Here is a 26,387-nt window from a genome sequence, read left to right on the forward strand (position 1 = left end):
GTGTGAGAGCTGAGCCGGATGTACTGTACATGAGTGTTCCATTGTAATTACACAGATTTAGCTGGATTAGCATGGTTACCATTCTCAGCTGTGAGGATTAGCATGTTAACATTTTCAACTTCCTTGAAGACATGTTTTAACAGGTCTCAGATGTGGAGCGAGTCAGGGCGAAGTTTTATGCTCACAAGCCATGAAGCCTGGTCGTTATTAGCCTCTGGCTGTTGTTTTGGAATAATTTTGCAATGTACCGAATGCGCTGAAAAGCCTGCCGAGTCCTGCATTTAGTTACGATTCATATGTTACATGGTACAAAGAGGCATGTGTTTACATGCTCACAGCAGCATATGTCCGTGCCATATGTTTACGAGGAGATGGTCGGTATGCAGCTGGTTAATCGGCTCTCCCAACGCAAGCACCACACATGCGAACCTATTGGGTCAAATCAGTGCCTAATCCTTCACCGCCCCACCTGACTTCTCAGTTTTCTGCTGTGTGTTCATGTTTAAGCTACAACCAAACTATCCTCATTATTGTCCTGCAGGGATTTCTGCTGCTTTCCCTCTTCCAGACAGAACTGAATAGAGTTGTAGCCCTGGTGGAAAAATAGCTGTCTCTCCTTCTCATTTTTTTGTTAGGGATCTAAGCACTATGTGTAATGATTTTTTTTTTTCTTTCCAGTCTTATCAAAATAGCGTTTAAAACGCTCCTCAAATGTGTTAAGATTAGTACGTTACTAGGTGAAGTATGGATTAAAACAAGTATCGTACTAGATAATGACAAAACATGTTATTTCTAAAGATATCACCAATAAGTCTGGAACCTAATGCTGTTTTTACAGTTGTAAAGGGGCAACTCACACATTAAAGGCTCTAAATGCAAACAAGACAGACATTTTAAACTTGCTTTGAGATACAAGCTCTGAATGCATTTGCATGACACACTCCTGGTATTTTCACATACACGTAGTTTAGCTTTGTCTTTCTGACAGATGTGACTTCTCTTTGCTTGGTAGATCCTTGTGTGTATTACACTGCTTTAATACCAAAGGCTATTGCTTGGATGACTGTTGATCCAGCTTTTGTGTCAGTAGGTTTAGGTCTCTTACCCTGATCCTCATCTTGTCTGTGAGCAGCGCTGACATTTGGTCAAGCTGGATTAGAAATCTTGATCCCTTGAAAGAGAAGCTGTACTGAAAAAAACAAACATGTGAAACACTGAGGTCGTGTGTTTCACTGTCCATGAAAACGGGGACATCTGTCAGTTTATATCTTCTCTGCTCTCAAAAAACCATGGGTCATGTTTTCATAATAGGTTTGTTTGTCTTAATGAGCTGACTTATTGTTGTCATAAGTAGAGGTGCTCATGATACTTAAGTTTGTCCAGTCTTTCTAAACTAAATCTGAATGGTGCCATCAGGAAATGGGCATTTGTTATTAGCAGCTTCATGGTTTGAAGTTGTATATGCATGTGCATAACTATCTAGATGCACATAGTACTGGATGCTAGCACGTGCACTGTCTATGATTTGCCCTGTGGTGCCCTGCTTTCTGATAGCTCTGCTGTCTAGGATTAGGCTGAAAGCTCTGTGCTCAGATACACATCATTCTCGGCACAGACCTGTCTAAGCTCAGACCACACTCACTGTTGGTTAGCTTTAAGAGGAAAATGCACTGCTATTTTCTGCTGTGGCACATATGGGATCCTGAAAATCTGGCTAGCGATGGGGGTGAAGTTAGTCAAGCCTAACTTTGAGCGAAACCCCAGCACGAGAGTCTCTATGAGACTCCCTGAGGATGACGGCTCTCACAAGGCTCTTTTTTCTTTTCAACACACTGGATTTAATATGATTTGGAGTTTATCCCATTAGCTGTTTGCTTGGAAAGGAAGCTGGGCTTTGATCTCGTCGAGAAGTATGGGAATAGGCAGCTCTTTTGCACCAAGATCTGATCAAATTTTTACCATAAAGTATGTTTGATTTTGTAGATACGGCTAGCTCACCTATGTCAGATTGTGTTCAAGGTTAATGGTGTTGAGAATATTGTGGCTTTAATAGTGTGTGTGTGTGTGTGTGTGTGTGTGTGTGTGTGTGTGTGTGTGTGTGTGTGTGTGTGTGTGTGTGTGTGTGTGTGTTATTAAGCATAGCTATTCACAGTCCTTGAATTCCTTTTACAAAATGGCCTTTGCTAAGTAAGATATCATTTCTCAGAACAGACAGCCTTGAGTAGCATTTGTTTGATATGTCAGGCAGATGTGTTCTTTATTGCACTGTCATATCTTGTGTAACTTCAAATGTTTTCTTGTCACGAGTAAATGTATTGGCTGCAAGTGTTACATTTTTTTCTTACTTGCCTTGCCACTAATTCCAAACTCTTACAAATATGTAAGAGAGTTAATTTTTAATTTTTAGAACTTCTAATGTGCATATTTGGAGAAGGTTTTGGGGTTTCTTAGCACCCTTCAGCATTTTCTATGATTGTTTGTTCAGCTGCGTCTTCATGCTCTTGTCACAGGGTGAGCCTGGCACCGAGGCAGAACCTCCCACGAATCATCCTCAAAGGAATCTTCCAGGGGGTTAAAGTGGTTCGTGGACCAGACTGGGACTGGGGCAACCAAGATGGTGAGTGATGTGTGGGCTAATGATACCAATAACCTGGCAACTCAGCAAACTCTGTGCATGCTTGAGTGTGGAAATGTTCCTCTTCAAAGTGTTTTACCATCAACAGCCCATAATAACATTGTAACCTCACAACTCATTAACCTGTAAGATGTTGTGTTAGCATGTGTCTGTGTGTACTTATTTTGCGGGTGACTCATATAAGTCTGTCTCACAGATGTGCCTGACTGTTTGCGTCTCTGAGAGTCCCAGTTGAGTCCTCGTTGTTTGAATGTTTGCCTTTTCTTTTCCATCATTGTGTAGTGGCATAAACTGAGAAAGACCCTGCACCTGAAGTCTGTGGTCATAGTTTAGATAAAAAAGATTAGTTTAGATAAAGTAGAGAGTTAAGAATATATGAGACATTGAATTGTGTTTTATTGCCTCCACGAATGGCTGAAGTTTAACTCTGTCATATACTGTATACTGACTTCGCTGTTGCATGTTCTTTTTTTTTTCAGATCCAAACAGCCTACGCTGGCTGATGTTTAGTTAAAATCTTAATTCAAAGTAATCTTCCACATCGATGGGCTAAATTCAAGTCTGTAAACGTTCCCTTTAAAGAAATAGAGAATGGCAACGTGTCCTTAGACTTCTTCTTTTTTTTTTTTTTGGTCCAGGGTTGTGAGAATAGCAACGCTCCCTTTTCTTTCTAAGGAGAATGAGTCAAAATGTCCTTTTGGTGCCTTTGAAATCAGTGCCCTGGGGTTCGGTTAAGTCACTCATCAGGCCTAAATGGTGTATGCTCTAAGTGCATAAAAGACACACTGAGCATGCTCAGTGTCTTCCCAGCCTACCGTGTTGTCTTACAGGTCACTGGTTTAGTTGGTGTGTTTAGGCGCTGAAGCAGCTTGATGACTTAAATGGCATAGCAAGGATTTATTTACATCATACAGCTGGATGTATGGATCTGAAATTATCCTGTGACACAACACGTGCATTAATAATGTGGTTTGTGTTTATTGTTTGATTATTTGGTCCTTTGGTTTCACTCAAATCAAAAAGAGGAAATTGTCAGGTGTTTGACGGTGATTGTAGAAAATCATAATGAATGTCTGTGATACTTGGCAGCCCCTACAATGAAATGTTTGTCTCTCACTTTGTTTGCACTCATGTTTATTTATTTATTTTTTGATCATTGCATCACACCACGGTCGTCTAACTAACCACCTTTCCTTCTTTTATTGAGCTTGTTTTCTTTTCACTGCATTTGTTTCCCATTTTTCCCATAAACTGATGCACTGGTGTTTCTTGCATTATATCTGTGTTTGTTTCTGCACTTTTGTGTGTGTGTGTGTGTAGGTGGGGAGGGTAAGGTTGGGAAGGTAGTGGACATTCGTGGCTGGGACAACGAGTCTGGTCGCAGCGTGGCCAGTGTCACCTGGTCTAATGGCACCACTAATGTTTACCGAATGGGCCACAAGGGCAAGGTAGACCTGAAATATGTGACAGATGGCCAGGGAGGCTTCTATTACAAAGATCACCTACCAAAACTTGGTAAGACAGACTTTCTTTATTCAAGTATGCATTCCTTAGAAAGTTTAAAGTTATTTAGTGGCTCAGAAACTTGATTTAACTTGATGTAAACAACTTATGTCTTGTATGTCGTATATCAGTGCTTATCAGTACTTCTGTGTGGCATTGTAATACTGTAACACTGAGAAACTGATTACATACTGGCTTTAAACCCAAGCTATTTTTATCATTAGCTTAGGAAAAAAAATTCGAGTCAGTTTCTGTTTGTTGACGCTGACACCTGTTCATCCAGGAGAGCACGCAGAGCTGCAGCGTCAGGAGAGTGCAGACGGCCATTCTTTCCAGCAGGGTGACAAGGTCAAATGTCTGTTGGAGGTAGACATCCTACGGCAGATGCAGGAGGGCCACGGAGGATGGAACCCCAAAATGGCAGAGGTACAAATGCCTTCCGCTAGAAAAAGTAAAAACATAATACCGGTTGACTATAGGCAGCTTTAAATAACTCCCTATTGAGTTCTAATACAATACAGACGTACATAGTGCTCTTCCTTGGGTTTTTCCAGCAGGTTTCCATTGTAACCATATGAACTGCTTCATGTTTTACACAAACATGTCCTCAAATGCACGTGGCTCTAGAACACAGCATACAGAAGATTTATATAAGTGGCTCAGATGGAGGTTGCAACAGAGGAGAAAGAAATGGAGCATCCAACTCTCATATCACAGCTGCTAAAAGGGACATTAAGGTCACAGCCATGTAGAGGAAGACCCAGGGTTAAATAGCATATTTGTGTTTGCAGTACATTTGCCGGATTGGGACGGTTCACAGAATCACTGACCGAGGAGATGTCAGAGTCCAGTACAGCAACAATATCCGCTGGACTTTCCATCCTGGGGCACTCACCAAGGTACTGCGTTACTTATTTTGTTATTTTAATATCACAGTTTATTACAGCTAAATTGCTTTGTTTAGACTTCGGCTGCTTTTTTTCCCCCTTAGGTGAACACGTTTGGAGTTGGGGAATTAGTGAGAGTATTGGAGGACATGGAGAGCGTGAAGAGACTGCAGGCTGGCCATGGAGAATGGACAGACAGCATGACTCCTGTATGCTCATTTTACCTGATAATATTCGTAGCCTCCTAATGCTAACTTACTGTGGTTTTTCAGAATTGGATTGAAAATCCTCACCTTGTGTGCAGAAGTGAAGACTTGAGTCACATAAATTGGTGAAGTAATGATCGCTTTGAAGAATGACTTTGACTTGAACCCAGTGTTTCATAACTTAGTCCAGCAACCCAGCTAATCTGTTGATTTACCCTCCGGGGGCAACAGCCAGTTTTCCATGGCTTCCGCTGTAGCCAGCGAATATCCTAGTCAGGATTTATGTGTCAGTTTGCTGTGTATTGTTTACTAATACAGATACGTTGGAACATGGCATCATTTTAGATGTTAGTTAATGCTTTTCCAATGCATTTTGGCAAATGCCAGTGCCCTTTTACTCCATTCTCTATATTCCGGGTTTCAGGTTTCTCCCTGTTTATGTGCACAATGTTTACTGTGCTACTTGCAAAAGTAAAGGATCCAGTTGTTTAACGTCATCACATTACGACTGACCTACTTCATGAAAATTAGGTTGTACATGGGTGTTTAGTAAGGATCATTTATTTGTCATTGTCAATTCTTTCTCACCTATTCATTGTGTTATTCTCATAGGTGCTGGGCCAGGTCGGCAAGGTGTTGAAAGTATATGCAGATGGTGACCTACGGGTAGCATTTGGAGGCCAGACATGGACATTTAACCCAGCGTGCCTCTCAGCCCAACCCGTGGAGGTGGATGCCAACCTCATGACGGCCGAGAACCCCAACGAATCTGGAAGTAAGGCCTCTGCCGGGAAGAGGGGGCTCATCTCTAACACACCAGCTCCAGCTTTATCTCCTGCAGGCTTTCAGTTATCCCCCTACTCTCCCTCATTTCAGCTTTGCTACGCATCCTTTCTCATCCATGCGGCATCAGTGGCATCAAGTTTGTTTGTTTTTTTTCAGCAGTGTGTAAAGTATGCTTCTTTCTGAAATTTTCTCTGTAGCATCTCCTGATCCTGCACTTTGACAGCAGGTGGACACGTTTGTCATCATGTCACAAGTTCTCAGCAGTCTCTTAATCATGACAAAATCTTCTCTGTTTATGTGTTCAGTTCAGATTATGGGAGGCTAACAACAGACTGATGTGTGTTTGCAAATGTGTGTGGTCAGATTCCAGTGCATGCTGGGACATTTTGACTCATTCTAGCATTCGTTAACCAGTTCGAATGGCTTATTTTTTTTTTTTTTTTTTTTGCAAGGCTTGTGCGACATTAGAATTGAAGTGGAAAAAACTAATGTAATTCTTTTGTCCTCTGTTCCCTTTTCACATCCTACCCCTACACCTCCTCTTCTCCCTCTCTTTCTGACTCTGTCTCTGTTCAGGTACTGTCATCTCAGTGCTGGAGAAGCTGCTCTCTCAGTCCACAGAGCAAGACAATCCCAGTCGGCTAGTCATTGAGGCAGCGCATGGCAGTGCCAGCAAGGTGCGGGAGCTGGTGCAGAAGTATCCTGACAAGGTTAGTGCAGCACTCCTTCTCTTTGCTGCAGTCCACTGTCTGTTCCAAGAGCTCTTTACATCAGGGCTCCAGGCCTTGGGTTGAAGTCTGATTGACTTATTGAGCCAGATACAGCAATATTATAGGCTGACATTTTCCAGTCTGTCAGTGCTATTATGTAAAAATGCAACTCAAACTCAACTATAGGACTCACTTGTTAACAGATTTACAAGGTTTCCCCTCCACCCTCACCCACTGACACAGGCAGTGGAAACACTGTCCAATAATTTATTGATGTAACCCCAAAGCATGACATATGTATCTTCAGGTCACACACAAGAGGGCTGAGACCTTACATTATTATAGAGAAAACCAACAATTCCCCCATGGTTTGGAGGAAAAATCTCCAACACAACCAGATGGGCTACCTTAGCCAAAGAATCAAATAATTCCAGGCATTAATTGCATGTTTGAATGACAGAACGTAAAACTGGTTTTGAAAGGACAGATCAGTGATTGATCCAGGCATGCTGTATATAGAATATATTTTCTTTATGAAGGTATTTGTAACAGTGCTTAAGTCACTCCTAACTGATTACAGGTGAAGAATAAGGCATAATCTAAAAGCTGTCAAACAATATGGGTAAAAAAAAGCAATAAGTGATCAGTTGTTTAAAAGTAGAATAAAATGTTGGCATCATTTTTCACCCTTTGATCATTGCCTGTGTTTTAGTGAGGTTCTAGACTTGCTGTGCATCACTGTGTGCAGTTTGTCTTCATCATGAACCAGATTTTCTCGGCATCTGTCAAACCTGAGATTCATTGTTTACACTGTCTTTTGCAATTTTCAAGTTTTCCTGTTCACATGTGCTTTTTTTTTTTTAGAAAATACCCAACTGGTCATTTTGGGAAACCCAGCTGCTATAGATAGACCTCAGATAGGCTGTGGGTTTTACAACCTCATTATCGTATTGAGTTTTTTCTCTAAATGGCATCCCTCAAACACCTCTGAGTCACATGTGGCTCCTTTTGTGCATCAGTGACACACCGAAGTGTCGAAATACTTTTGAAACCTTGCAGTTTGGCCACTGTGTGTTAGTGTAGCTGTGTCGCACTCACTTTTCATTCAGTGTTGATCTAGACTACTTAAATTGATGTTTGAAATTTCCTAAGATGTTTTTCTTTTGTTCAAGAAAAAAGGAAAAAAAAGTCACACTGTGAAGTCGGAGTAAATATTTATCTCTGCATTCAGCTCTGCTGTGACGACACTACTTATGTGGATTATGTGTTCAAGTGTATGACGAGTGTGGTTGTTATTCATGTGCAGATTATTTCCAACCACTCTGTGTTGAGCTCAGTTATTGTCCAGACTAGCATCAGCTCTGATGAATCTGCAACGATGTGTGTGCCCATGGCAGGTGGATATCAAGAACCAAGGCAAGACTGCGCTGCAGGTTGCTGCTCACCAAGGCCACATGGAGGTGGTGAAGGCCCTGCTGCAGGCAAACAGCTCAGTTGAGGTCAAAGATGAAGATGGAGACACGGCATTGCACTACACTGCTTTTGGGTAAGGACACACACACACATAAATATATATATATATATATATATACAGAGACATTTTGCCAAATACAAACAAGAAAAGACTAGCATATTGCAAGTCCAAAACAGGAGCTTGTGACTGACAGATAAATGACTTGAGCTCAAGCTAATCCCTTTCCTTGTAATGTGATCACCTGTTCACAGAAGTGACTGCCTTGAACTGTTGCATAATAACCATAATAAGGCACCCAGTTAACGTCCTGCGTTAATGTGATCAGGAAAGATTTCATATAATCCAAATTATAAAAAAGTCAGATGGGATATTTGTGTGTCGTGGTAAGAAACTCTTGGGCTTTTTGAAGATGCAGGTAGCTTTTTCTTTTTCTTTTCATTTGTTGTCTCCTAGTTTTGAATTAATATAGTTTACAGAAATGTGAACAATCAAGTGCAGGTTAATTTGTGTCTGTTTTGGTCCAGTAATCAGGCGGAGATCGCGCGGCTGCTGTTGAGTAAGGGGGCAAATGTCAACCTCCTGAACAACTCTATGTGCACGGCGCTCCACATCGCCGTCAACAAGGGCTTCACTGACGTGGTGCGGGTGCTAACTGAACATTCTGCTGATGTCAATCTCCAGGTGAGAGGTGGCTGTGTGCTCAGTCCTGACCCCAGCCATAAATAAAAATGATCCAACATGTTAGTTTTTTTTATGCTTGATCGTTTTTCCAGTGTTGCTTTTTACTCCTTATCTTTTATTTGAACTAAATTAACTCAACTATTTGACTCACTCTGGTGCAGTTACTGGTTAGGAGTGAATGAGCTTATTATTAATTATCAAACTAGTCAGTTTAGGGGGGTGGAGAGAGACCCTTGAGTAAGTGTTTAGATAGCCAGTAAGTAATCTTCTCTGGCTTTCAGTCATACTGCCCATAGGGGATTTTTCACATGGTCTAACACGCCTGCAACCAGGCCAACAATTTCCTAATTTATTTTTTTCTGCTTCAATGGTGTGGCTACTCAGCTAAAAACATGCCAGCCCAGAGTTTTTTCAGCGTTTCCGTGTGATAAATGTGCACGTGATCTGAGCGTACATCTGCTTTTTTTGACCATTTCATAAAGGCGGGGAAGCATATAGGCAATCAGGAACTTTTGCCTCCCTGGATCAACAAATTGTAGTGAACAGAAATCATGTTCAGTCGACAGATCACCGGAATATTTTGTATAGAAGATGTTTAATAGACCATGTCAATGTTATTTTCTAAAGTCTCAAGAAAATATTTAAAACCCTGAATTTGAAAAGCTAGTTTGACCCTGTTTGCTTCCTGTCTTTAACAGGATTCATATGGGGACACGCCGCTCCACGACGCCATTGCTAAAGATTTCCGCAATATCATTGAGATCCTGTCCGTGGTGCCCAACATTGATTTCACCCAGCAGAACCACAGAGGCTTCAACCTGCTGCACCATGCTGCCCTCAAAGGAAACAAACTGTGAGTGGGGATGACGTAATCATATCTGCATGCGCAGTCACATGTCATACACAGAAGTGAAATTAGGAAACATCCCCAAAACTTGTTGGAAAAGATTTTTTGACTTTAAATGTTTTTTTAGGCACTTGAGGCATTTTCTTGAGCTCTAACATGCAATTGGGGTTTCTAGGGGTTACCATTTAGTGTCATTAGAGGATTTTAGGACTTTTGAAAAGATTTTGCCTTGTAGTCTTGCAGTTGTCACTTTGAGATTAAGAAGTATTGGGCATGTGCCTTAAAATATCACAAAATTGAATGTGCCAAAGCAATAAAAGACTATTATTGACTATTGTTACTGGCAGGAGTTGGGGTAGTTTCTTTAGGAAGAAAATCATAGTGGGTTTCATGTGCCAATCGTTGCTGAATTTCTTGCAGTGGTTCTGCTTTGGGCTGAGCAAATTAATGATACTATACTATGTTTCAGAATTTGGGAAACTGGTTCTGGATTAAACCTCGCACCACGTTGATGAAAAATCAATCAAAAGCTTTGGTTTCCCCAAATCTAGCTTTATGTACACCAAACAAATTCAGCTGCAAAGTAAAAAACCTTTAGCGTCATTCAGCTTTCAGTCCTTGCTCAGTTTTTCACCGTGTATTGTTAGTTTAAATGCATGTATCTGTGAGCGTTGGAAGTGTGCGTGTATAGGCTTGTGTGCTTATGTGTGGGTCTCTTCTGTGGGTTCAAATAAGGATTCAAAGGTCGGCTCTCTCAGCGCTATCTGTTACAGATAGATCTCATCTCCCACACAGCTTCTGCTGCTGTCAGCAGGCTGACTGTCAATATGAGGCAAAAATGCAACAACATTTACTTTTGCGTCACTTCTTTCTGTACACACTCAGTTGTTTTTATTTCTCTTTTCCCTGGACTGTATGCAGTCTAGTCATTTCTCAGCAATGCAGTTTTGAGATTCATGAGTGCGTAAAAATTCCCAAAATCCAAACAAAAGCTAAACAATGAGCCAGACATGTTTTCCCAGGAAAGACTTTATTAACACAGCAAAGCTGTCACGATTCGGCTGTAGACTTTGTCACTGCTGTGTAACACTGTTTTAGAGGCACAGAGAGAAGATACTGTACACTGTGTTACATAAACTTCACTTTGCAACGCTGTCGAAATTCAAGCCCATTCTGAAAGCGGCTCTGCACCAACACAGACACTGTCCGGATGGGAAAGAGGTACAAGTGACACCGTTCGGAAGCTGGAAAAGGATCAGCTCAGCCATTTTACTCAACACTGAAGTGCTTAAGGCCAGCCTTCAAAGTTGCCTCAGTGGTACGTGCCACAAAGGCTCCATTATTTTCTGTCTGTTGGTTTGAGGCTGATCAACACTGGAGGTTCTTAATCTTAAGCTGAGTCTTGACACAGAAATGCAGTTGATAACTGAGTTTTCTCACAATGATAGGGTTTCATATAAATGTTCCCTGGATTTTTGTTGGTGTGCCGGTATCTCCCTCTGTTCTCCACACCTCCAGGAACATGTAAAGGTAGAGGGAAAAGTCAACAATCATCATTCTTCTCAGTAATGCGTTGCCTGTTGCTTAATACGGTCTGTAGTGTGATTTTTTTTTCTTCATTAATTTCCGGAGTATTAACAATATATTGCTTGAAATGATTGAGTGCAGTTCTATATGTATAAATCTGTATTTTCTTTAGGTGGAAATTGGATTATTTTGATAAGGTAAAGAAATATTGCATTAAAGATTCAAGTGACTTTTAAAAGGTTGCTGTTTCCCTAAATGCAACAAATCTGACTGAACATTTGCTTTGAGGCCTTAACAACCTTTTGGGAATTTTCCATTACAAATAGCACAAATTTGTCATGGAAGATTTTCCCCGGCTTTTTAAGGGGTGGGTCAATAAGGCAATAAGGCAAGTAGTTAAAAATACCAGAATCACCGTAAATTCCCCCCGAAGCAATTCATTCATTCAAGGCTTTAGTTCAAGACTTTAAAAGTGTATCTTATATCTAAAGTCCATGAATCTGTATGGTCAGTAAAGAACAAATGCATTACTCTAGCTTACTATAGTCCGCTGGCTGTTTTTCCTGAAGACTCTCCTCTATTTATTTATTGCTATAAATTTACTTAAAAAATGCTGCAAATTAATGAGGCTTTCTCCTCAAAAAAGGCTTTAAAGCCTCAAATTCTGACTTCCTCCCAGTGACCCACATATCCTCAGCACTCCCACAGCCAGGCTCCTCCTACGTGTCTTATAATCTACTGACCTTGAAAAATAGTATCTCAGGACATCCCTGCACATGAGCGGTGTGTGGACAAATGTGGACTGAGCGGGGAAAAGACTTTTGGCAAGCAACACCTGCAAGTGGAGGCCGCAGTAGACAGTCATTTAATAAATGTCCGATCTGTTCTGGCAAGTGTCATATGTGCACCTCTGGGAATTTAGGCTGCTCTCCCCAGCATTCATTTAGCCTGACATCAGCTGCTGCACCAAAAACAGAGACACAGGATTTACAGTGTTCAGGATCAACTCGGTTCACCAGGTCCTTCATTTATCATCAGCAGGCCTACACTATACTAATGCAGGACAGTGACTGTCTACTTTTTGTGTTTCTATATTGTCCAATACACATAGCAGACTAAAACTGCTTCTTTTGTTTCCCTCATTGTCTGTTTTCAGTCCATTTATCCATTAGGATATTTCCACTGCTTAATTGATGGCTGCTTTACTATCCTGAGGATTGAGTTCTCAAGAGCAGCTGTGACCTTCTTTTTTGTGACCAAAAGACAAGAATGTTCTGTTTATTAGAATATTTATTTATTATAAGGAAATGGAAAAATAGGGGCTTGAGGCCAAGTTCACAAACAGTCCTGGGAAAGAAAAGAAACAAGGCTTGTTGCCAGATTTCCTTTTAGAGGTTTCAGCTCGATAGCAGAGACGATGCTAACTGTATTTACTTGAAAATGAAAACTGCTTGCCTCTATTTCACCTCAACATAGCTTTATTGTTTTCTCCTCACTTTCACCACGTCTGCAGCAAGTTTTTTTCCCCTTTTTCTTCAAACCCTTGTCTTCATTTTTAGTGTTCATCTTGACAGTACTGTGTAAACTCTATGACACAGCTAGATTTCACAACTTAGTCACTCTTATAGCTAATAATACCGCCACGTTTTATGTTTTGTTTTGTCGTCTCGTGTACATCAAGCAGTCCTCCTGCTTTTATCAAGCTTTGATTGAAAAGCAAGCTACAAACAAGCATGATGGAAACTCCCAAAAATAACCTAATGATGACTTCAGTCCCCAGGAAAGTCATTACCAGCGTGCCTAAGATGCCCTCCAGCTCTTGCGCGTGAGTGCATGTTTGTACAAAACTGCCTCAAAACGCCAGCTCAAGTCTGAATATTCGTGAACACACACAGGAGTAAGGCTTATGGAAGAAATGCAGAGAAGAAAGGCACAGCAGATATAGAGGTGACACAGCTGAGGCGGCTGCTACCCGTCCTGAGTGAAGCTAATAAAAGGTGGTCTGGAGCTAACTTTTATAGCTCAACCACACACACGCTGACACACACGTATAGAGCTGCATTGCAGATACCAATGACCTCTAACACAGTGTCTCCCTAACAGCCTTCATCCATCAATCGTGCCTATACATGCCGCTTACTTATAGCAGTCCAGGACCTCATGTATTAGCGCTCTGCTGCTAAGAGTCCTGTAATCACTGTAAAATTTTAGTTAGGTCAGTGAAACCTGCATTAAAGTTGTCCCTGTTACTCTGATGTCATACAGTTGCATCCAGTCGGGTTAAAAGAAAAAGCACAACTTTGAAAACCATTATTCGAATTGGAAGAGTATTATTTCCAGAATATGAATTACATTTATTTATTATTATCAGACAGACTACAGTCTCAATTATAATGCGTCATCTCAAGGCAATGCAGACAGTGATTGGATACAGGGCCATGTTGGTTAAAGTGTCCACTCCCCTAACAACAAAAAGGGATGAGTTAAAAAAAAATAATGATGGGTGTTCCTTATATGCCATCTGTTAATCTGCTTCAGCTTCACTATGATTGCTCGACACCAGCTATCAATGTGTGCACCACTGGTGTTTTTCAGTGAGACCCAGCAGGATTGACATTAAAATTAAGTTACGATCACTGGAAAGTTTGCTTCACCTCACACGGAGGCCTTCACAGACACGCTAGCTTCCCGGGCGTTCGTGAAGGCTGTCGACTTCAATTTCACACGTCATAAAGCAAACTCGGCTACAGACCAGAGGGCAACTCAACAGTGCAGTCCATCCTTAAACTGCAGAATTAGTCCAGTGTGGTAAAGATAAAAAAATAGTTCCCATATTGTCACTTCACCGAATGCAGCCGAATTTCAACTTCACTTTTGTTAACCTCTCACAGTTAAGACGACTTGCTCTAATCTCTAATCTGACCAAACTTGCTCTTAAATTTTTCACGTTAGAAAACTTGAGCTTGGCTGTCCTCAGCTGAGTTGAGCACTGTGTAAATGAGGTGGAGGTTGTGGTATTTGTCCTTGATGTAGTGCACTGTTTGTTTGAATACTGATGATGATGGTGAGCGTTCTTGTCAGATTGGCTTGTTAGCGGCTTTACAGCAGCTGCGTCTCAGTCCAAGCTCATTTCAGAGACCAGGAAACTTGATCATATTTCCATTTCTGAGAGGTTTATGCTTTGTGCCTTTTCTTCAGCTCAAGGTGGTGTTGTAGACACTTGTCGCTGTCTGGTCAGATTCAGGCACATAATGATAAGCCTACATCAATATATGGTTAAGGAAGTACTCAATGTTGTACATTTAGGCTGTTGTCGTTTTATTTATACTGTAAGTGCGTAATTTCATTAAAATTCAGTGGAAAAACAAATAGTATTTCCCCAGCTGACATCATAAATACATTGCACTTTTTGGGCCCTTTCCCCCCCCCCCTTTTTTTTACTTCTCTATTTAATATTCATTATGCTGATGTGCATGATGGATGTTCACTTTATACTTGGTATTTAGTAGAGATTTAGAACAGCTTATTTGTAATCCTGCTTGATTGTTTTCTCATTTTAAGGTCACATAGTTATTGATATAGTATTTTATTTTATTTTACCTTAGGAAGGGAGAACAGGCCTTATTACATATATTTGAGTAAAATAAAAGGACAGTTGAATAACTATTTTTTTGTTTCCTGTAAAAGCCTGACTTGTTGTCCCTTTGTTCCAGTGTCCCTACGTTTAAGTATTTGTAGATAAATAAAACAACATCAAATAAAATACATTGATATTCCATTCAATTCAAGTGTTACCATTATATCAATATTCAGCCGTTTCTGTGAGTGTTTGATGGGGCAACAAGCTCGAAGACAGCTAATACAGCACTTAATTTAAGGAGTCAGGAACGATGTGGCTAATTGAGTGTTGTGTTTCTGTCCTGCTGGCAGGGCCACAGAAAAGATCCTGGCCCGAGCACGGCAGCTGGTCGATGTTAAAAAAGAGGACGGCTTCTCTGCGCTGCATCTGGCGGCTCTCAACAACCACAAAGATGTCGCAGAAATCCTCATCAAGGAGGCGAGTTGACCATACGTTTGCATATTTACCTGTTTAAACCGATGCTTTTGTTGTAAAACTTAAAAAAAAAATGTATTTGTTTTTGCTCTTCTTCTTCTACAGGGGCGCTGTGACATCAACATCCGAAACAACCGGAACCAGACGCCGCTTCAGCTGGCGGTGACGCAGGGCCACACAGAGTTGGTGCAGCTGCTGGTGGACGAGGGCGCCGATGTCAACATGGAGGACGAGGACGGTGACACGGCCATGCACGTGGCTCTCCTCCGCCCGCAGCTGGCCAACGTTATGCTCAGCCCATCCGTAGGTACCAGCAGCAGCGAGGAGAGCAGCGACGGATGTTCCTCCACGTCTCTGTACTGCAGGGTGAGAACTGACGGGGAGGGGGAGGTGGCATGTTGTTAAATTTGTTCTTTTCATTTTTAAAAGATTCCTTCGAGGGGAGCGCCTGGTTTGATGAAACTGTTTTACTGCTACACCAAAGTTCACCACTTTTTAACTTTTGCGATTCCCGTTATGATGGGATAGATTTAAAACATGAGATTGGCATTTAACAGATCCTCTACTGTTGAATTCTTGGTGTTGCTGGAAGTGGATCAAATGAAAAGAGAGCAAGAGAAAAGATGCTGTTTGACAGGATGAAATGGTGGCTAAATAAAACCTGGCAACAAGGTAAATATAGGACAAAGACAAGGTTACTAAGACTACTAAGAGATGTAAATATAGACTGGATAAGAGAGTAAATGGCGATCAGAACATTACTTTAGAGCTGGAGAAAGATTATTGCGGGCTTTAGAGTGTAAGTGCAGGCTCATAGTAGGGTAAATAAAGGCTAATAAGGGTCGAGGATAAAATGATGGACATAGATGAATAAGTGTTACACTATTTACCCTTAGTTCTAGGGGTTAATTTAGTGTAAGAGAGTTAGTTGACTTTACCAGGTAAACAGCAGGATGAGTGTGAGAAGGAGTTGGAAGGACTCAGGTGGCATGACCTTAAAGACGGCGTTAAATAAGGAGTAAGGACTTTGGCAGGTTGTATAAACATGGCAGAAGAGTGGGGTTAACTGCGGACAAAGTAATGAGGAGTGCAGTGAAATGATACCATATATAGTTTAAAGCAGGGGCTGCATGCCCAGTGAAGCTATAGACATTTGAACAATAAGCCCTCAACATTTAGGATTTCGTAAGATGACTGTGTCTTTGACTCTAATCTCGTTCTGTGGCTTTAAAAGAAAATACTGGCAGAGACTTTGTAATGAATGAGAGAACGGCTAATTCTACTACTTGTAGTTAATCCAAATTGTACGTTGTTAATACAAACATGCTTTGCTGAGCCGTTAGGACTGCTCTGACATCATCAAAATGGGAAATAGATGGATTTAGGTCACATGATTTCCACGTATTCCTACACTGGGAAAAGAGAGGTTCCGGTAATTAGATAGATGCTAACTTTGTTTATCTGTTGTTTGATACTTGGCTGAATCTTTTACTCACGAGAAGTGGCCTAATATTCATTTTACACAGACCTTGACTCTTTGCTTTGAGCAGCACTTTAATTGCTGTTCCACCAGTTCGTGTTGGTATCATTGCACCAGTGAAGAAGAACGTCCTTTCTAGTATACATGACCGCAAACACTGCAGCTCCTCTCAGCATCCTGGACACCTGCCAAGCGCACACTAATACACACACATACACAGCCATGAAGGTGGCTAGACTTAAGTGCTCAGGGCTGTTCTGGCCACTGTCAGCAGATGAGTTATTAGGAGTTCTTCCGTGCTGATTAGGAGTGCAATTATATATCAGCCTTAGCTGGGTTGCACTGTTTTTACTTCAGTTACCTGGTGTTGCTTAAATTCAGCTCCTGGAGGTTTTTAAGTTGTTCTCAGCTCTCACCGTTCGGATCAGCTGTTAGGTTTTTAAAGAGTGCGTCTCTAAAACGGTCTAAAATTTCTCTCCCCTCCCTTATCTTCTCTGTCCACAGCTGAACGCGACAGGTCTTCTGGGGAGTACGGAGCTGAGCATAGGCACAGCTGTCGCCTGTTTTCTAGCGATGGAAGGTGCTGACATCAGCTACGCCAACCACAAGGGCAAGAGTCCTCTGGACTTGGTGGCAGACAGCACCATGCTGCAGCTCATCAAGAGCTTCTCTGAGAAGCACAGGTAGCCGTTTGCAAAATTAGGGTTGAAGTACACGAAGCGGTGGCTGATATTTTTATGATGCATAGTTCATAAAACATTCTGACGGTCATATTTACACTCTTATGTGCTATTTTTCATTGAAATGACAAACAGAAAACAGTTGCTAAGGAATAAGCGCTGGTGTGTGGGAGTCAGCTGAGGTTAAAAAAGGAAGCCTTGGTTTAGTGGGGCGTTATAGCTGTGTGTTGTGTGTCAGGTTGCAGCGCCTGCAGGCCATCACATGCGGACAGGGCCTGAGCAGCGCCAGCCTGCGGCGGGTCCACACGACGCCCAACACCATGACCAACCTGGTTCTACCAACGCCGCCCGGGCCCAGCGAATGCCTCATCTGCTCCGAGCTGGCTCTTCTGGTTCTCTTCTGCCCCTGCCAGCACAGTGTGGCCTGTGAAGGTGGGCTATGCCTTTTTTCTCTCTGTGTTGTTTGCTCTACTTTCATTATTGAATGTCAAACAGTATTGTTATTGATACAGACAAAAATAGACTTTGAGTCTAATTGATCCTTGGCTAATGCGGTGCTTGTCTAAACAGAATGTGCCCATCGCATGAAGAAGTGCATCAAATGCCAGGTCACAATCACCAAGAAAATTAGGCAAGGTAAGTTCTAGCTGCTTTACTGTCCGAAATCTTAAGCCTTAAATGTTTCTTGTTATCTTAATGTTTATTCATGAAATTATTTATTCATTTATGATGTCCTAAAGACGACGTCTCCGTATTCGTGGTGCTGTCTGGTCACTCAGACGCAGCCTTGAATGGTAAATGCAAGCAGCTGTGTGTTCTGGACACTGCTGTCTCCGTGTTAACCTTATTATTTTGAGCCATTAGTACAGCAGGACGGTCTCATCTTGCACAGCACTGCACAGTCTGCATAAAATGAACTCGTTTAATAACAATGACCTCTTTCCACAGACCAAACGGAGGTGGACTGCAGCCCCGGCACCGAGAACTCAGAGCAGCACAACCTGCTCGAACAACTGCAGTCCCGCTACCGTCAGATGGAGGAGAGGATGACCTGTCCCATCTGCATCGATAACCACATCAAGCTGGTCTTCCAGTGCGGGCACGCCTCCTGCATCGACTGCAGCGCCGCGCTTAAGACCTGCCCGATCTGCCGGCAGACCATCCGCGAGCGGATCCAGCTGTTTGTCTGAGCTTCTCTCTCCGCTCAGTCCAGAGAATAGTGGAGGGGGGCATCGGAGAGAAGCGAGGCTGGGGATGGGCAGTGGGCAGCTGTTATTTTGGACACCCCCAGTAACCCCAACCATCCCCTTGGATCAGCCCACAGGCTGCTTGACTATCAGATGCTGTATTAAATCACTGAGAGGCCACCTTGTGTTCGGAGTAGCTTTCATCGAGCAGCGCAGGCAGGAACGTGTTTATTAATTTAATTCGATTTTCAGCTCCAGGACAGATGTTTAGCTGAGTATGACAGTCAAAGTCACGAGACGACGCCGCTGCTTTGATTGGCAAGCTGGGAGGGTAAAAAAACGCCCCTCCCCTCACTCACTACTTCTTTTCCTCACTCCCACCCAGCCTCTGCCTCGTGTAATCTGTCCTCTCTTTGCTGCTTTAAGTGGATGTTTGTCCCATCATCCTCTCTGGCTCTCTGGCCACATCTGTTTACAAGGCTGCGCAGAAATCACTTCTCATCTTGCTCCTCAGCCTGTCCTGTGAATTATGTTTGCTCTCATTTGTATCAGTCTCTTAATAATCAGTGTTAGTCTCTGCAGAGGGAGTTGGTATAACTAAAGGCTCTCTATATAATCCCCAACCAATTGTCTGTATGCAAGGGGAAATACACACTGTATATGCATGAACATATGCATATTGCAAAGCTGAAAAGGACCGTGTCGTCATGGGTGATTTGTTGTCGTTTTCTTTCTCTCTGCTTACATTTGTGGTTTATAACGTACCTACGAGTACAGGTGTGTATTTATGTGTGAAAGGTGGTATTACTTAGTAATGTCCTTTTTCGGCCAAAAGGTTTTTGGTTTCTACTGAAGTTCACCCCCAAGCCTATGTCCTCTACTCAGGGTATCAAATCATTGAAAGCACTTGGAATATCCATACAGAATTAAAGAGCCACCCCCAGACACACACACACACACACACACACACACACACACACACACACACACACACACACACACAGATACACAGCATTATAAAGCAACAGGTTACTGAAACGAAAGGATGGAGAGTTGGGCATACTGACTAAGAACTGAAGTAGAAACACTTTGTCTAAAGTCACAGTTTCATTCTCATTAGTTAAACGAATGTTTGCAACAAAGCTGATGTTTTCCTCTGAAAATACAAGAAAAAAAAAAAAAGTCCACCAAGCTTCCCAGAAGAACCAGTCGGCTTCGTTTCTGTGTTTCACTTTGTGTGTGGCGACCACTCGGTCTGTCTGTCACACGGCTGGTGCGGAGAACCCAGCGAGCACACACTTTAACAGCTATTTTGTTACCAAACCCACCAGATGTATTGTAAGATCTAGAATCAGAAGGGCAAAAACGTTGCGTAGTCGTGTCACTTGTGTATTTCCTTCCACGTCTACCTTTGTAGTCCAGTCTTTTCAGAAGAAAGCCTCCCTTTCTCCTCTGGAGTTCTGGATTGTATATCAACCTGATATCTGTTCTTGGTGTGTTAACTTGAAGGGCTTATGCAGATATATATATATATATATATATATATATATATATATATATATATATATATATATATATATATATATATATTAATTTAATTTTTATTTTCGGACATAAGCTTCCAGAGACATTTTTTTTTCTTCATTAGATCCCAAATTTTGGGAGAGGCAATGTTAAAAAGATGTACATTTGAATGTTTTTTTTTTTTGGGAGGGGGTATATCCGGTCTCACTCTGCCTTTCTTATGTATAAAGAAAAAAAAAAGGTAACAGAGAAGGAGCTGGAGAAACCAAGGGGTACCACGAGATTTGCTTTGAGGAAAGAATTTTTCTTTTCTTTTTTTTATCAGTGCCAAATCGCATGAGGATGTGCATGGGCATGCACGCCCGAAATTACCTAGACGCACTATGCTAAACCCCTCTAAGCTCAAGCGAGCGTTCGGTTATTCCAGCAGTGTGAAGTGAACTAAAAAAAAAAGAAGCTAATTTTCATGTTTTTTTTTTAGGTTAGAATCAGAAATATTATCACAGCACACTCGGTTACTGATGTTAGCAGCTGAGCTAATGGTGTTAGCCTTTTAACTTTAGCTTACTGTTTTGAACCTCCTCGTGTTCTCAAAGAAACGTGATGTTACACACTTCTGAAATATTATCAGTCCCATATCGTTTGGAGCTTTTTACAAGTATATATATATATATTTATATTTTGTGAGACATTGTCAATCAAGGGACACGTTTCTTACAGAAATTTCAGCATTTTAAGGATTGTTGGTGTTTTAAGGTGATGGGTTTACAGGCAAAGGCAATAATGTTCTAGAAAAAAAGGGGAAGATGTTTGTGGTTTTTTGTTTGTTTTTGTTTTTTTAAGGAGGTCGCTGTGAGGGCAGGAAACAATTTATGTATAAAAATTATATTAAAGCAGCAGTTGTTACTATTGGTGTTTGTACATTTCAGCTCTTGGAGTTCTGATGTTGGCCTTACTGTCCATTCCTCCTCTGTTGATGTTTTTTCAGTTGTATTCTGTACAAAAATATTTTGCAATAAATATGGAACTGTTTTCTAAGGACTTGGGCTTCTCCTATGCTTCATTTCTTAATTTAAACAATGAGATTTCCTTACCTCAGTTGAGTGTGCTGCATTTTCCCCTTGACTTGAAGCATGCTTGCAGAAATCAAGAGTCAGCAGCAACAGAATCAGATGCTAACCTCTGTGAATGAATAGTTAACTTATTAATTATATTTTAGATTGAAAAGGTAGCTCATTCTTTCAAATTTCACAGATTAAGCTGCATGTTTGTCAAAATTTTATTTGTAGAATAATGTGTCCAGTCATATCGACACATCTTGTTTAAAATGATGTGACAAGATGCTGTTTTTAACAAAGGAAACCTCTCAGCTGACCAGATATCCGTCGGTTCTTCTCATGGATGGAGGCTTGAATCTATCCCAGCTGTGCTTACCTGAGTTTATAGTCACCACTATTTTTTACAAACATATATGGATGTCTTACAATGTTTCTATAATGTTTTTAGCTATTTTTATTATTTTTATTATATTCCTCTGTTCAGCACTTTGGCCGACGCTTGATGTCTTTTAAATGTTCTATATAAATAAAGATGACTTGACCAGGTAACCTAACCCCATGCATGTCTTTGAAATGTGGGAGAAAGTCTGAGTACTCTGAGACAACCCACGCAGACACAAGGAGAACATGTGAAGTCCCCACAGGAAGGCCCCAGCCAGGATTTGAACCAGGACCTTCTTGCTGTGAGGTGATGATGCTAATCACTGCACCGCTGTGCTAGCCGTAGTGCAAACTCACATTGTTGGACAAGAAGTACTCTGAAAAAAAGCTTTTGATCATATGTTTGTGATTAAAAAAACAAATGACTTCTTCAGGAACATTGTACATGTATTCAAATTATTATATAGCATCATCACTTTGTCCTTCGGATTGATCGATGGTGCAGTTCTTAGCACTATCCCCTCACAGCAAAGTGGTTTTGGGTTTGAACCGTGTGTATGGGTAGAACTTTTTGTCTGGGTTTCCTCTCACAGTACAAAGATGTGAAATTGCACCCCGAGGACAGTCCCACGATTTACACCTGTCATATCTCCAAACATGTAGCTCAATTTCAGCTGCCTATATAAAAAACAAATGATGATGCTGATTATTATTATGTGCCCTTTGACACTGGTGAATAGCCTTCACAGTATTGACAGGAATGCTTTAGATTTGTTTTCAAATAGTTTTTTTTCTCCCTAATCTGAAGGAGTTCTCCAGGGCTCCACATTAGGAATACTGATCTTCTCTGTATATAGTCATTTATGAAATGCTTGGTCCATTTTTATCCAGATAATTCAGCGATCTCACCCTAGAGTAACACAAACCCTGTAAAACCTTACCTACAGTACATCGCACTTCCTTTTTATAATAGTGAAAATTTGATTAATAACGTGTTAATAATCTTTCTTTGTGGTAAAATCTCTTTCCTGTTACTGAAAATCCTGTTATAGTAACAGAGTGGATACCTTGAACGAATGATACCATGGTGTTATCTGTTTTCTTTTTTATTTCATGTTTTATTTTTTTAATATAGATGAAATCAAGAAATAGCGGGGGTATCTTTGTAGTTACATGCAGGAAATAAAAATAGGTCAACAATACAATTTGAGTTCAATTTAAAGGTCTTATTTTCAGGATAATGAATGTTTATGAGCAACACATTTCCAGGGTAAAGTGTCATCAACAGAGATGATAATGTCCTGTAACAAGGTCTCAGTCTGGCCTGTGTCATGAATTTGATCAGAATGACCCACAGTATCCTTACCTGAACCATTATGGACTCTTCATCAAAGCAAAGGATTAAATCATGGAAAGTTTTGCACTCAGTTATTGTTAAGAATGATCCTGTTAGTATTCTCGATTTTCGAAGCCCTTTTTGTTGCTGCCTCGTCTCCCTGCTAATCCTTACCTTCATCAGTGCACACCTGCTTATTTTCAGACACTATTTTCATTCCTGTTTTCACCCACACAGCAAAGAAATTGATTTTTTGCAGCCTGTGAGAAATGAAAAGACTCCAAATGACTATTTTTATACCAGGAAAACTATTTCAATCACACTTTCCTCCCTGACTACATTTAGGAGGGGAGGGGGGGGGATTAAATGGAAGAACACTCACTGCAGTATCAAAGATGATTTGAAAGGTTCAAAGACTGAAATATTTAAAGTGTGTGTAATAATGGATCCCTCGATCCCTTTCCTGGATGCATCCTCCAATCTTAGTTCCGCTAAACAGCAGGTGAGCAAGTTGTGTCCGCTGTAACCCTTTTAGTGTGGCTGGTTTCTGAGCAGCGTCTCTGGTTAAACACTGCCTTGTGCTTCCTCTTAGTCCTAATTGTCTTATGGCTCAGAAGGCTTTGGCATATGACTCAGTGATTTGGTGACGTCTGAGGACAGGATGACAGAACAGTGGGACCAAAAATCAAGCCGTGATGTTCGAATTTCTTGTTTTTGTTTGAACATCACAAAGCTGAGGCGATATTTATTTTTTTAAAAAAGGTTACTGGGTTTGTCTAATCCTCTATGATAAACGCCAGCTCGGCCAGTTTAGTTAGGTGGACTACAACATAAAATCATTCAGTACTCAATATGTATTTGTTTGACTTTTTGTTCACATGTTAACATCACATCTTTTATACTTGATATATCCCAATATTCCCGCTCTTGCCATTTCATCAAATACGCCTCTGCAATGTTGCGTGGAGATCAGGGGCAGTACCTGTGGACTGGCAGACCGGGGTGGTGGTCCCCATCTCTAAGAAAGGGGACCGGAGGGTGTGTTCCAACTACAGGGGGATCACACTCCTCAGCCTCCCTGGGAAAGTCTATGCCAGGGTGCTGGAAAGGAGAGTTCGTCCGTTAGTCGAACCTCGGATACAGGAGGAACAATGCGGTTTTCGTCCTGGTCGCGGAACACTGGACCAGCTCTTTATCCTCTCCAGGATACTTGAGGGTTCATGGGAGTTTGCCCAACCAGTCTACATGTGTTTTGTGGACTTGGAGAAGGCATTCGACCGTGTCCCTCGGGGTGTCCTGTGGGAGGTGTTGCGGGAGTATGGGGTGTCTGGCCCATTGCTACGGGCCATTCGATCCCTATACAACTGTTGCAAGAGCTTGGTTCGCATTGCCGGCAATAAGTCGGACTCGTTCCTGGTGGGTGATGGGCTCCGCCAGGGCTGCCCTTTGTCTCCGGTTCTGTTCATAATTTTTATGGACAGGATTTCTAGGCGCAGCCAAGTGGCAGAGGGCTTTCGCTTTGGTGGCCTCAGAATCTCATCTCTGATCTTTGCAGATGATGTGGTTCTGTTGGCTTCATCGGGTGAGGGCCTCCAGCTCACACTGGAGCGGTTCGCAGCCGAGTGTAAAGCAGCGGGAATGAGGATCAGCACCTCCAAATCTGAGGCCATGGTTCTCAGCCGGAAAAGGGTGGAGTGCCCACTCCGGGTCGGGGATGAGTTCCTGCCCCAAGTGGAGGAGTTCAAGTATCTCGGGGTCTTGTTCGCGAGTGATGGGAGAAGGGAGCCGGAGATCGACAGACGGATTGGGGCTGCAGCTGCAGTAATGCGGACGCTGCACCGGTCCGTCGTGGTGAAGAGGGAGCTGAGTGTAAAAGCGAAGCTCTCAATTTACCGGTCGGTCTACGTCCCTACCCTCACCTATGGCCACGAGCTGTGGGTAGTGACCGAAAGAACGAGATCGCGGATACAAGCGGCAGAAATGAGCTTCCTCCGAAGGGTGGCTGGCCTCTCCCTTAGAGATAGGGTGAGAAGTTCGGCCATCCGGGAGGGGCTCAGAGTAGAGCAGCTGCTGCTCCACATCGAAAGGAGCCAGCTGAGGTGGTTCGGGCATCTGACAAGGATGCCTCCTGGGCGCCTCCTGGGTGAGGTGTTCCAGGCATGTCCCACCGGGAGGAGGCCCCGGGGCAGACCCAGGACACGCTGGAGAGATTATATCTCTCGGCTGGCCTGGGAACACCTTGGTATTCCCCCGGATAAGCTGGAGGAGGTGGCTGGGGAGAGGGAGGTCTGGGCCTCTTTGCTTAGGCTGCTGCCCCCACGACCCGGCCCCGGACAAAGCGGATGAAGATGGATGGATGGATGGACAACTGTTCAACCTTGGAGCTAGCTCGGTGCATTTATGCACGTAGACATGGTGAAGACAACCTGGTGAAGTTCAAACCGAGCATCAGAATGAGGAAGAAAGGGGACTTTAGTGACCTTGAATGTGTCATGGTTGTTGGTATTTCAGAAACGGCTGACCTATTGGGATTTTCCTGTGCAGCCAAGTTGAGTGTTTACAGAGAATGGGCCACAAACAACACATATCGAGCGGCAGTTTTCTGGGTGAAAATGCCTTGTTTATGCCAGAGGTTGGAGGGGAATGGCCAGACTGCCTTTCTCCTCCAAACTCTGCCAACAGTAACTCAAATAGCTATTTGTTACAACAAACAGAAGAGCACAAAGGTACTACTCCTCTCAGCTAAGAACAGGAAACTGAGGCTACAGTTTGCACATGCTCAGTAAGATTAGTGAATAACCTAACCCCATGACTTGGTCTGGTCTGGCTACCATTAAGATGGTAGGGTCAACTTGAAAGCATGGATGCATCCTACCTTGTATCATTGGTTCAGCCTCCTGGTGTGTGGGATATTTTTCTTGTTCACTTTTTACCTCTTAGTACCAACTGAGCATCATTTAAATATCACAGCCTACCGGAGTATATGACCAAAAGAGGTTGGCTGCACAACGCAGCATGTTCAGTGTACCTATGGTGATGGCTGCTTTCAGCAGGGTGACAGACCAAAACTGAAATCCTTTTAAACTGGTTTATTCAACATTAACCAGTGAGTTCACTGCACTCAGATGGCCTCCACAGTCACCAAATTTCAATCCAATAGAGAACAGGAGATTCACATCCTGGGTGTCCAGATGACAAAGATATTGCATGATGCTATCATGTAAATGGACAAATTCTTATATAGTGCTTTTCTACTCTCCTGGAGCACTCAAGCGCTTTATACAAATGCCTCCTTCACTCATATTCATACTCTAATGAGCGACTTAGGGTTAGTGTCTTGTCTAAAGATATTTGGCCTGCAGACTGGAGCAGCCAGGGATCGAACCACCAACCTTCTGACCTACTCTACCTGAGCTACAACCCATATCATG

At 42.2% G+C, this 26,387-nt stretch overlaps 1 protein-coding gene across 5 annotated transcripts in view; it reads left to right on the top strand.

Annotated features, from left to right (window-relative positions):
- mib2 (MIB E3 ubiquitin protein ligase 2) overlaps positions 1 to 18,801 on the top strand; it is a 36,053-nt gene extending 17,252 nt beyond the window's left edge. For 4 of the 5 annotated variants that reach the window (XM_080294343.1, XM_026153258.2, XM_026153256.2 and 1 more), the window contains exons 4-19: positions 2,511 to 2,617; positions 3,956 to 4,150; positions 4,422 to 4,564; positions 4,930 to 5,037; positions 5,130 to 5,234; positions 5,844 to 6,006; positions 6,594 to 6,727; positions 8,125 to 8,273; positions 8,726 to 8,882; positions 9,581 to 9,735; positions 15,187 to 15,313; positions 15,416 to 15,676; positions 17,295 to 17,473; positions 17,709 to 17,902; positions 18,041 to 18,106; positions 18,419 to 18,801. In XM_080294343.1, the coding sequence (XP_080150469.1) occupies positions 2,511 to 2,617; positions 3,956 to 4,150; positions 4,422 to 4,564; positions 4,930 to 5,037; positions 5,130 to 5,234; positions 5,844 to 6,006; positions 6,594 to 6,727; positions 8,125 to 8,273; positions 8,726 to 8,882; positions 9,581 to 9,735; positions 15,187 to 15,313; positions 15,416 to 15,676; positions 17,295 to 17,473; positions 17,709 to 17,902; positions 18,041 to 18,106; positions 18,419 to 18,660 (2,485 nt within the window). In that variant the 3' untranslated portion in view covers positions 18,661 to 18,801. Of the gene's footprint in view, positions 1 to 1,744; positions 1,966 to 2,510; positions 2,618 to 3,955; positions 4,151 to 4,421; positions 4,565 to 4,929; positions 5,038 to 5,129; positions 5,235 to 5,843; positions 6,007 to 6,593; positions 6,728 to 8,124; positions 8,274 to 8,725; positions 8,883 to 9,580; positions 9,736 to 15,186; positions 15,314 to 15,415; positions 15,677 to 17,294; positions 17,474 to 17,708; positions 17,903 to 18,040; positions 18,107 to 18,418 lie in introns of those variants that run through there. The other variant, XM_026153259.2, reaches the window with a different exon arrangement.
- Positions 18,802 to 26,387: the final 7,586 nt, after the last annotated feature.

The sequence above is a fragment of the Astatotilapia calliptera genome, chromosome 20 (genome assembly GCF_964374335.1).
Source record: "Astatotilapia calliptera chromosome 20, fAstCal68.1, whole genome shotgun sequence".
Taxonomy (NCBI): domain Eukaryota; kingdom Metazoa; phylum Chordata; class Actinopteri; order Cichliformes; family Cichlidae; genus Astatotilapia; species Astatotilapia calliptera.